This window comes from Bos indicus x Bos taurus, chromosome 2, assembly GCF_003369695.1.
Source record: "Bos indicus x Bos taurus breed Angus x Brahman F1 hybrid chromosome 2, Bos_hybrid_MaternalHap_v2.0, whole genome shotgun sequence".
NCBI classification, from domain to species: Eukaryota; Metazoa; Chordata; class Mammalia; order Artiodactyla; family Bovidae; genus Bos; species Bos indicus x Bos taurus.
The window spans coordinates 44,509,880-44,522,239 of NC_040077.1; the positions used below are offsets into that span (position 1 = coordinate 44,509,880).

General features: G+C 41.5%; 1 protein-coding gene across 29 annotated transcripts in view; it reads left to right on the forward strand.

Moving 5' to 3' along the window:
* The window catches only part of NEB (nebulin), a 219,241-nt gene that overhangs the window by 190,362 nt on the left and 16,519 nt on the right, over nucleotides 1-12,360 (forward strand). For all 29 annotated transcript variants that reach the window (XM_027560957.1, XM_027560980.1, XM_027560767.1 and 26 more), the window contains 10 exons: nucleotides 161-265; nucleotides 1,795-1,899; nucleotides 3,320-3,430; nucleotides 3,839-3,949; nucleotides 4,499-4,612; nucleotides 5,164-5,268; nucleotides 8,569-8,673; nucleotides 9,191-9,295; nucleotides 9,898-9,990; nucleotides 10,935-11,027. In XM_027560957.1, the coding sequence (XP_027416758.1) occupies nucleotides 161-265; nucleotides 1,795-1,899; nucleotides 3,320-3,430; nucleotides 3,839-3,949; nucleotides 4,499-4,612; nucleotides 5,164-5,268; nucleotides 8,569-8,673; nucleotides 9,191-9,295; nucleotides 9,898-9,990; nucleotides 10,935-11,027 (1,047 nt within the window). The remainder of the gene's footprint in view (nucleotides 1-160; nucleotides 266-1,794; nucleotides 1,900-3,319; nucleotides 3,431-3,838; nucleotides 3,950-4,498; nucleotides 4,613-5,163; nucleotides 5,269-8,568; nucleotides 8,674-9,190; nucleotides 9,296-9,897; nucleotides 9,991-10,934; nucleotides 11,028-12,360) is intronic.

Here is a 12,360-nt window from a genome sequence, read left to right on the forward strand (position 1 = left end):
CTTTATCCTTTAAAATGTTTTTTTAATCCCCTATGTGGTGTTCGCTAATTTTCATTTGGTCTTGATGCTGCTGCTGTGTAAATATCCAACCTAAAGAGAAAAACAGGAATGCGGAGCAGCTTTGCCATCAATGTGCCTCTTTTTGCCTCCTTCCCCTCAGTACCAGTACAAGAAGAACTATGAGAAGAGTAAAGGTCACTACCACACAATACCTGACAATCTGGAGCAGCTTCATCTAAAAGAGGCCACAGAATTACAGAGTATCGTAAGTTGACCAAGACTGTCTTTTTTCCTGCACATTCACCTACCATGTCCAAAGTTTTCATGGATTCCCCTAGAGGACAGTAGTTACACTTGTAGCAACAAGTGCTCCTGAAAATTTCCAAAGATATCAGGGGCCTGGAATTTAGCAACATGTTGAAACAAATGTTCATGTTACGAATGATAACAATGTGTACATACACTGGAGAAATAGTACAGTAGGCATGCAGTATGTGTTACTCAGGTTACTCACAGGGACTGGATGTAAGCATGAAGATTATATCACCAGGGAGACGGATCCCTTAGAAAATATTAGTGGGACTTCCCTGGTGGTTCAGTGGCTAAGACGCCATGCTCCCAATGCAGGGGGCCTGGATTTGATTCCTGGTCGGGGATCTAGGTCCCACATGTTGCAACCAAAGATCCCACATGCCACAGTTAAGACCTGACACAGCCAGATAAATCAATAAATATATTTGTTTTAAAAAAAGAAAAGAAAATATTACTAAGAAGGATGGGGAGCCTTTAGAGGATTTGGGGCAGAGGAGTGATATGATCAGGTCACCACTGAAGTAGTCTCTGGGTGTGGAAGAAATTGCAAAATTTATACAAGTAAGATTCTCCCAGGAAAAGAACTCAGGGAAGGTATTCGCTGCCACATGACCTTCTATTTCACAAATTCAGCTATTCCCATCCCCATTGGGCATTAACAAGAAGGCTGAATTACTAAAGATGCTTCCCATCATCTGTAAAGCAGCCCGTGTTCCTGGATCTCTATGTTAATGTGTTGTCATAAGCAAGAGAGCTGAGATTGGCCTTTGCTATGAAGATGCTGTGTGACCCAGGCTTTTGTCTTTCAGTGTCTCCTGTGTAAATTAGGAATATCTATAGGCTCCTCCCATTCCTGAGCCCCTGTGATGAGGATGAGGAGTTTGTATTTGTAAAATAGCCTTGGGGTCTTTTTGAGAATGTCAGGTTTGTTAGAAATTCAGTCAATGACTAGTCAACTGGTTTTCATTTTCATACCAACCTATATTGGCAGCATTGAATGTGACCAGTTATTACCTCAGTTGAGTTGATATGTAAATAAAGTTGTATGCATTATCTATTAAGGCCCCAGGTCCCTGATAAAAGTTCTTACGAAGGGAAGATTGGAGATTTTTATTAGAAATATTGGCTGATGCTCCGGCTAAAATATTCACATCTATATACATCAAATCTCGGCGAACCTTCCCTGTGGACAGTTTTCCCATGAATTTCTTGTCTCAATGCTTGTCTTGGCTGATTCTTCTGCAGTGATCCTTTTGTCTCCTTGAATTGAACACAAATCCTGACCATGCCTTGCAGACAGTTTTGGTGTTACCCTGCCAGGCCAAAATAAAAAGTAACTTTCTGAAACATGACAGGAAACTGTTTTGCATGGCAATGAGATGCCACCCAATTGGACACAATGTACCAATTAAAAATGCTACTGTTAAACTGGTCTCTGTCTCAGAATTGGCCAGAGATGTCTCATAAGGGTTTTATCACTAGGTGAAATACAAAGAAAAGTACGAAAAGGAACGAGGGAAGCCTATGCTAGATTTTGAAACACCAACGTACATCACTGCCAAGGAGTCTCAGCAGATGCAGAGTGGGGTAAGTCCTGCACAAACCCCAACACAGCAAGTATACCATCGAGCTAAGGCAAACAACCTCTACCCGCAAAAGTGTTGAGCCTGTTGTTATCCCAAAGGTGTGGATGATGGGATTCTTCAACATATGATTACCAAAATCTTTTCCATATCTCAAATCCTGTGGTTCCATTATTTATATAAAAAATTTTTCTGAATAATAAACATTTACCATATATGTTTATCTCAACTACCCTTTTCACAGAATTAGGAGATAGCAAACTGTTCCTAATACTGAAACAAATTATTTTGAATGTAATGTAATTTTTTCTTTGAATCAGTTCCCTCTATGCAGACCCACTGTTGGCTTTGAATTGTTCTCTTAATAGGAAGCCTCCAGTCCAAGAAAGGAAGATTTTTTTTTTTCTTTTAATCAGGGTTTTTATCAAGATATCAAAAAAGTCAGTATGTCATATTTCCTATTTTAGAAATGTAAGCAGAGGCATCTAAAATAAAATTTTAAAAAATTTTAATCAATAGCGGAGAAGAATGAATCTTATTTTGAAACTGAGAAAGTCTGTCTTCATTGGGAAACAGGCTTATTTTGGATTTCTTCTGCCTCACCTCCATGAGCGTATCTCCAACCATAAAGATAAATGGCTTTTAATATAAGTAGTAGTTTGGGGAGCTTTCTGGTGTGTAGAATGCCAGATAACAGAAAATTTTAAACTGTTTAAAACAGGTGGTAAACCTGGGGAAAGCATCTGTGGGAGCTCCTTGTACTATTCTTACAACTTTTCTGTAGATGTCAAATTCTATCAGAATTAAAAAATGACAAAAATTGAGTCCCAATGTCTATTCCAAGCCTCCCAGTCATACAGCCTCATCCACAGATTTGAGAGATGGGGGAGTTGGTGGCCCTTCCTCCTAACAGTGAACAAAGCCTGATAACTTCTCTGGGCTTCATTATCCACCTTATTTGTTAGGTGATTTAGAATAATAGTTGTGATTATGAGAAAGGACAAATTTGCATTTGGTGCCCTCAAGATCCCCTTCCTCTGAGTGGTTTTTTATTTTCTTCCCGAGTCACTTCTGATTCAGAAGTAGAATTTTATTGCCTTCAGGAAAGTGTCATCAAGAGAGAGGACAACATATTGAGAGTCTTGGGGGTACCTCCGTCCTTCCCCTTTCAGAGGGCCAGCCCCCATGGGAGTGGTAGATAGGCAAATGAGAGGCCACCGAAGGTTCTCAGCCTCTAAGTCTCCTCGGGGAATTTGCTCTGCCCAGGGTATTTCCAGAACAGTCATGTTTCAAATGTGTGATTATCAGCAGAACTAAGATCAAGAAGCCATACACAGAAAGAAAATGTAACTGTTTTCTTCCTAGGGTTGAGAAATAAGTTGTAACAAACATTCTTTCTTGTCTTTCCTTCCTACTTACATTAGAAAGAATATAGGAAAGATTATGAAGAGTCCATTAAAGGCAGAAACCTGACTGGCCTGGAGGTCACACCAGCTCTATTACATGTCAAATATGCAACCAAAATAGCCAGCGAGGTAGTGCCCACTCAGTCTTTCCTCTCCCTCCTGACCCAAATAATTGCACTAATGACACTCATCAACGTATTCCGACCATTTTCACCACCACCTAACTCTCCGGGGTCCAAGTTGGGTTCCCATGTGTTTCATACTAGCACCTAATCTATTACCCATATTAATTCTCCTAATTTTTAATTGAGTACCTAATAAAATGTGCTTACCTTAGCATTCTATTAATTTCTAGTTTATTTGATATTGGATATTAACTGATGAAGCTTATACCCTGCCTTTATTAATTTTTTATTGGCTAAACTGTAACTGTGTGAAATTAGGAGGTTTTTGTTTTGTATTTTGGTGAGGGACTTTTCAGCAGAGGAACAATCCAGGCTTTCTTGTGAGCACTGTTGCTTGTATTTTGTGCTATAGAAAGAGTACAGGAAAGATCTAGAGGAAAGCATCCGTGGGAAGGGTCTCAGCGAAATGGAAGACACACCGGATATGCTAAGAGCAAAGAATGCCACCCAGATCCTCAACGAGGTGGGCACCCAGCTGACTGCATGCACAGGATCAACCGAGTATCTTCTTCCTAGCCAAGTTGCATTTTTTTAAAAAGTGATAGTTTTTGTATTTCAGATTCTCTGTTCAACATGATTATTAATCATTACATAAAATATCTCGATTTCTGATGAGTTGATATTGTAACTGTTTCCATAGTGGCTATGCCTGTTCTTTATCTAATAGCTTTTGATTTAATCTTGATACATTTGTTGTGCCCATTTAAATAAAAACACCACCCTGGAGTGGTGGGCATCTAAGTGTAATTGTTTATGCACCAAACCAGATTTAAAATATGCTTTGAACTTTAATGTTCTAAGCAGAGAATGCTAGAAATTGCTCCGAAGGAGGTTCTGGCATCAGTATAAGTCTTCTGAAGCGGCCTTCTGTCGTCCCCACTCTGTCCCACCCCAGGGAGTGCAGAGGTGACACTAGCAATGCAAGTAGCATGTTACGTGGGTCTATCTTCACTCTGCACATTTATTATCTTGCTAGGACAGTTAACTAACATTTCTTTTCATGCTCCTATAGAAAGAATATAAGAGAGACCTGGAGCTGGAAGTCAAAGGAAGAGGCCTGAATGCCATGGCCAATGAAACTCCTGACTTCCTGAGAGCCAGGAATGCTACAGATATTGCCAGCCAGGTGAGTGTTCCATGTCAGTCTTTAAAAACAAAACAAAACAAAACAAAAAAGTAGCTGTGATTGTAAGAACACAGTTTTTTCCTTCTATTATCTTACTTGTTGGTCAATTACAGTCAGATGCATATAATGGCATGGCGGAATCTGTTCTGATGAAAGGATCCAGGACGTTTGCCAAGGCTGCTCTCATCTGTCCTTCTCCCAGCTCTTCCAAAAAGAATCAATGCCTTACTATCTGTTGATTGTCCCTCTCCTCCTTTCCCAAACCCTGCACAACGTCTCTCACCAGCCCTCACACCACCCAGTCCCCCCAATCAACTAGATAGTCTAGGACTCAACCTTTCTTTCCGAATCTCACTCCTTAACATAAAGCTATAAACACAAGAGAAAAAACAATTGTTGAGTAGCAAATGAATGAATCCTTTTATCTTTTGTTTTTATTTTGAATAATGAATCCTTTTAGAAAAGAAGTATTGATTACTTAATACTCAAACTGAGCCAACAAATGTGTGCACTGTAAACATTTATCCAACTATTGGGTGTTCCTTTTGTAGATTAAGTATAAGCAATCAGCAGAAATGGAAAAAGCCAATTTCACTTCTGTGGTTGACACTCCGGAGATCATTCATGCCCAGCAAGTCAAGAACCTTTCAAGCCAGGTAAGGACATTCATCAGAATATCACACATTGACCCCAGTTACAAAGAACAAGTCTTTCCATTAATACTGAAGGAGATTCTTTCAAATCACAATTTTGCCCAGTAAAAAAGAAGAGATTCATCTATGATGCAAGTTTGAGTTAGACTTGAGATTCCTATATCAGAATTAAAATAATGGAGAGAATTTTAAGGTACTGAAGAACTCTTAAATGGTTCCACTCATAATTTTTTAAGGGCTTCCCAGGTGGTGCCAGTGGTAAAGAATCCACCTGCCAATGAAGGAAATACAAGACACAGGTTTTATCCCTGGAGTAGGAATTGGCCACCCACTCCAGTATTCTAGGAAATGGCAACCCACTCCAGTGTTCTTGCCTAGAGAATCCTAGGGACGGGGGAGCCTGGTGGGCTGCCGTCTATGGGGTCGCACAGAGTCGGACACGACTGAGGTGACTTAGCAGCCAGTATTCTTGCCTGGAAAATTCCATGGACAGAGGAGCCTGGAGGACTATAGTCCATGGGTCTGCAAAGAGTTGGACATGAGTGAACACACACATGCATGCACATAATTTTTTTATTTTTCCAGTTTTATTGACATAAAATTGAATGTATCACCATATAAGTTTAAGGTGTACAGTGTAATGGTTTGTGAAAGTCAGTCAGTCATGTCTGACTCTGCGATCCCATGGACTATCTAGTCCCTGGAATTCTCCAGGCCAGAATACTGGGTGCTGCTGCTGCTAAGTCACTTCAGTCGTGTCCAACTCTGTGTGACCCCATAGATGGCGGCCCACCAGGCTCCCCTGTCCCTGGGATTCTCCAGGCAATAACACTGGAGTGGGTTGCCATTTCCTTCTCCAATGCATGAAAGTGAAAAGTGGAATGGGTAGCTGTTCCCTTCCCCAGGGGATCTTCCCAACCCAGGGATTGAACCCAGGTGTCCAACATTGCAGGCAGATTCTTTATCAGCTGAGCCACCAGGGAAGCTCAAGAATACTGGAGTGGGTAGCTTATCCCTTTGCCAATGAATCTTCCCGACCCAGGAACTGAACCGGGGTCTCCTGCATTACAAGCAGATTCTTTACCAGCTGAGCTATTAAGTGTAATGGTTTGGCTTATATTACTTGTGAAGTGATTACCTCAATAAGTTTAATTAGCATCCATCATATAGTAAAAAAAAACAAAAAAAAGAAAATTTTTCCTTGTGATGGAACTCTCAGGATTTAGTCTCTTCACAACTTCCACACCGTGCAGCAGTATTAACTACAGTTGTCATCATGGTACTCATTACACCCCTACTACTTTATAACTGGAAGTTTGTCACTTTTTGACCCCTTTCTCCAATTCCACTTCACCCCCAACTCCCACCTCCGGCAACCACAAATCTGATCAGTTTTTCTATGAGTTTGTTTTGATTTTAGATTCCACAGATATGTGAGGTCATACACTCACATATTTGTGAGATCAAGTATTTGTCTTTCTCTGACTTATTTCACTTAGTGTTGTGCCCTCCATATCTACCCATTTGTCACAGATGGTGGGATCTTCTGTTTTTATGCCTGAATATTATTCCGTTGTACATATATAGCACAACTTTTTTTAAACTGGAGGGTTAATTGCTTTACAGTGTTGCACTGATTTCTACCACACAGCAATGCAAATCAGCCACAATTAAACATGTATCTATGTATATATATACACACACACCACAACATTTTTCACCCATCATTTGTTGGTATACACTTAGGTTGTTTCCATGTCTCGACTATTATAAATAATGATGCTATGAACATCAAAGTGCAGGTATCTTTTCAAATTAGTGCTTTTATATCCTTCAGATATATTCTCAGAAGTGGAATTGCTGGATCCTGTGGTAGTTGTGTTTTTAATTTTTTGTGGATCCTCTATACTATTTTCCAAAGAGGCAAAACCAGTTTACAATCCCTGTGGGGCACTGTTCTCCACACCCTCACCAGCATTTATTTGTTATCGCTTGTCTTTCTGATGATGGCCATTCACACAGGCATGAGTTACCACCCATAGTTAAAAAATCAGTCCCTTAAAATGTGGATGTAAAATTTGCAAATCTGGAAGAAAGAAAGTTGATCACCCACATCTGATTATCAGTTTCTTTAACAAGATTGAGATTATGTCAACACTAACCATACAATCTAACCCTGATTCTTCCCGATGGATAACTCTCTCTCTTCCTACAGAGAGATAAAGAAAAGTATGATGTCCTTCTTACTCCTGGATATATATCCTCATTTGTTTTAATCTTCACTACTGATCAGGAACCTGCAATTTACTTGAGTAGCCCCAAATTAGAGTTTTTTGCTTGTCTCCTAATCATTGAGTTAGAAAGCAGTAGTTGCTTGAGTGGGCTATACTGCATAACGCCTGGGAATATAGCTTTCCTGGCCCCATCCTGGAAGTTCTTGTTGGACCTGCCTGCTGGCTCACCCCTGTAGCCAGGAGCCCAACCATACCTGCTCACAGGTCAGTGACAATATCTTTGTCACCAACCAAGGACTGGCATTCAAGAGGCCTTGGTGATGGCTCTCAACTCTCCTACTTTTCTCCATTTTGCCTGTTGAACAGTCTGGCTCCATCCAGTTCACTACAGGCATCCCTTTGTTGCTGCCAGGAACCTCAGGGGCTGTCACCTCCCTCATATGCCCACTTGGCCAGTTTAGCCATTGACAATTTTGTTGTTCAGCTGCTCAGTTGTGTCCAACTCTTTGCATGCTGGACTGCAGCATGCCAGGCTTCCCTGTCCTTCACAAATACCCAGAGCTTGCTCGAACTCATGTCCCTTGAGTTGGTGATACCATTCAACCATTTCATCCTCTGTCATCCCCTTCTTCTTCCTCCTGCCTTCAATCTTTCCCAGCATCAGGGTCTTGTCCAAGGAGTCAGCTCTTTGTATCAGGTGGCCACAAGTATTGGAGCTTCAGCCTCAGCATCAGTCCCTCCAATGAATGAATATTTAGGATTGATTTCTTTAGGATTGACTGGGTTGATCTTACAGTCCAAGGGGACTCTCAAGTCTTCTCCAACACCACAGTTCTTCTCCAACACCAAAATGACAATGGGTCATGACAATGGATCTTGGGCTCAGTTCTCCTGGAAAGAAGAGGCCTGGTGCTCACTGATCCAAGGGCTCTGCTTTACAACTCCCTAACATCCTTAAACAGTCAAAAAAAAGACTTTCCCTCTGCTGAGCAGGAAGGGCTATTTTAGGTCCCATTGGCCTATATCCCTGTGTTCTTCACCGTCCTTATTTCTTGGAATCTGTTTCCAGAAAAAGTACAAGGAAGATGCAGAGAAGTGCATGTCATATTATGAGACCGTTTTGGACACCCCAGAGATGCAGAGGGTCCGGGAGAACCAAAAGAACTTCAGCCTTGTGAGTTTTTATTGATTCTAAGGCACAGCTCACTGGGACATGGGTTGAGGCTGGGAAAGAAGGATGCCTCTGGGCACACATGCTTGGGTATCCAGCCTACAGCTGCCCTCAGCACCTCCCACCCCTGCCCCGGAGATGTGTGTTCCAGTTTCCTCTGGGCTCACCTTTTAGCTCAGTCCCAAATCATCTCACACTTTGTTAGTGACTTCTTGTCGTTAAATATGAACTGTCACCATCTTTTCCAGGTGGTGACATCTTTTCAAAGTTAATTCTAGGCAAGAGATATTAAAAAAAAAAAAAAACAAAAACTACTTTTAGCGTTTTAAAGTTTAGTTTCTCTCCAAAATTCTTATTGAATTTCTCATTGGCTATCTATGATTATTGTGGCAGATACATTTAAAATATATATATATATATATATATATAAGGTTTTAACTTCCCTTACACAATATAGGACAATTAAAAATATACAAAACAATGTTGAAATCTTAACAAGATGTTTACTCTTTTTTCATAGCTCCAATACCAGTATGACCTTAAAAACAGTAAAGGAAAAATTACAGTTGTTCAAGACACGCCAGAAATACTGCGTGTAAAAGAAAATCAAAAGAATTTCAGCTCGGTATATTTACTATTTATTTTCCATTTAATGCTAACCTAATAATTTCAGTCTCTTTAAAAATATACTAGCCTCACGCTGATTCAGACAATTAACATCTAACCTCCCCAGTTAATGCTAGTTCTTTGTTAAAATTCCCCATAATTTGCTCTAAAACCACCACTCCAGAGACCATTAGAAATAACATGTCTGCTAACAAAGGAGCTTTTAATCCCAAGGGCAGTAACACGTGTTGTCTTGCTCCAAGAAGACAGATTTCTTTTCGACACTGATTTATTATCCCTCCCCAAAATAACTGACTTTATATTTATTTAATGGATCTTGTGTTTCACACTGGAGTGTCTTTTAATCAACATTTTCTGCTTTTTCTCATTATGTATTAATACAGTATGATAATCTTAAAAGAAATCTCCAGGTCTGAAAAGTGACACGTGTTGTTACGTGTCTGAGTTACTGGGGCTGACGCAGAAGACACTCCAGCACTTGCCTAAGAACATTCTCTAGTGTCTTTTGTTTTCACAGAAGCCATGTTTCCTACTCTTTCTCCAGGAACGGTTGTGTTGTCCTTTCTTCTGTGTAACACTGTCCTAATTCTGAATACCCAGGTTTTATATAAAGAGGATGTCTCACCAGGAACAGCAATTGGAAAGACACCTGAGATGATGAGAGTGAAGCAAACCCAGGACCACATTAGCTCGGTAAAGACCCCCACTAGGGACTCATTTCCAGTATCTTCTGCCTCCCTTTGATCATCCACACTGATGGCTGAGCTGCACCCAAAGCTTTTGTCACCAAAATAAGAGGGACATCCCATAATGCAGTGTCGAGACAGTTTTCATGAGGGCTTGTTAGACATGAAAAATGGAGAGCCCTGTGTCAACATGAACCAGAGTTGGACAGTAGTTTAGTAAAAAAAAAAGATTTTTATCCAGGACAATTGTAATATAGAAGAAAAGAGATCTCCGTATAGAACTGAGCTCAGTTCTGAATACAAGGGAAAGTAGGGTTTTATGATGGGTGGATGGACGGGGTGGGATGGGGGAGAATGGGAAGGTGGAGAAAAGATCAATGGATGGAAAATTACTCAGAAGAAACAGGGAGGTAAAGGGGGGTTATGGCTAAAATGGCAGATCAAGGTAGTCAGACTTCGCCTTGGGGCTGGGGGGTAAGGAATATTGAGGAGGATGAGATATCCAGGGTGGGAGATTTGGCTAAACTGACTTAGCAAGATTCTTGCTAAAACTGGGTGGTACAAAGATGTCCAAAGGTTAAGGCCTAGTTTGGAAGAAGATTCAGAGGAGCCTGACTCAAATTTGGTCAAGAGACTCCTTGTCACTTGTAAGTCAGAGAATGGCCCTTCCTGGGGGGGGTGTGTGTGTGCGTGTGTCTGCCCTGGGCACATGAACTGTGGCATAAGACATGGGAGACCTCAGGGAAGAGAAGGGGCTTCAGTCGAAGTGTGGACCCCACCCCTAAAGAAATCAGAGAGAACCCATGTGTCCTTGTCCTGGTTCTCCTGACCCAGTATCAGAATGTGGCCCCATTCCCACTAAGTATGGAGGTTGTGCTATTTAAACCGTGACTTTGCACTGTGGGGCGACTAACCAAACACATGCTCATGTTCCAATTTTTATACCTGCAGGTGAAGTATAAGGAGGTGATTGGACAAGGAACGCCCATCCCAGACCTGCCTGAAGTGAAGCGCGTCAAGCAGACACAGCAGCACATCAGCTCGGTAACGGCCCCTCCCTGTGCTGGTCCCTTCCTGCGTCACCCTTTCCTCCTCCTACCCGCTTGGACAACCCTCCCTGCCCTGCGACAGGCAGTGCAGTTTGCAAAATCAAGATAAGGAAATTCTGTCTTTACATAATCAGGGAGCAGAAGGGACTTGGCTTCATGTTTAATCATCATATGTGCAGTTCCTTAAAATGTGCTGACAGTAGTGTAAGGTTACTGAGATGAGCTTGTTAATTACACATACATATAAACATAAAATATAAAACAAAGCTGTGTACATGCATGTACCTCAGGATATTCTCCCCTATCCGGGAGACCCTGGGTAGACTTGTGAAGACTACATAGCCTTCTCCCCTCGCCCTGTGTGTTCTGAAGGTGCTGGCTGTCATCTTACCCACAAAGGTGTATCTTAAGCCTGTTCTCTAAACAGGGATTTCAGGCTCTTGTGTACACTGTCTGTGTATATGTGGGAGACCCACCACACTTGAGACAGCAGGTTTAGCACACATTTCTCCTGCCCTCTGTCCAGCTAGTCCTGCCTCCGCCCACACCCTATCCCCCAACGCCACTCACCACTCTTTCCCATCCACAAGCAGTTTCTAAGCAGTTGCTGGCTACTAGCCAAAGATTGTGTGAAGTTTGGGAAATAGTTTGTAGCCAATAAAAGGCAAGGATCTTGACCTGAGATTTTCTTGGCCACTGGAGGAAATTCAATCCCATTGAATTTCCATTAGAGAACACTGGCTGTTTGTCTTGCAAGTCGTCTGTATCCTTTAGACCTCATTCCCTTTGCATTCTCTGCTTCTACCCTGGCTCCCATGGTTACAAGCTGCATTTAGAACTGCACATCCACTCAACCAGGAAAGCCAGCCTGCATCACCTTTGCCGCTCTGATCCCAATTTCTCGCCTTTCTCTGGTTTTGTTTTGTTCCCTGGTCCATGATCAGTTCCGTTGCCTTGCTCAGTAAAGAAATACAACTTTTTTTGAAGATGGTAGATTGTTAAAGATCTTGAATAGTTTCCTAGCAAAATAGAGACATTAGCACTAGTGGCAGTGATTTTAGGAATTAACTTGTGACACAAACCCCCAGATTTTCCATGTTGCTCCCCAGCCTATGCTCTAGTACAACACAGAATCCATCCACTTAATGCCTTCCTTCCTTTAGCTGGACAATTGTTAACACTGTGAGTGAGGGTAGAATGAGGATGCCAAAAGGCTCTGGAAGTTCCTCACTTGTTTCATTAGCACAGTCCTTTGGACTTCTCCCTGTTCAAAAACACTAATTTACATGATTCAGCACTGAGTAAAAATTTCAGACAAAGTTGCTCTT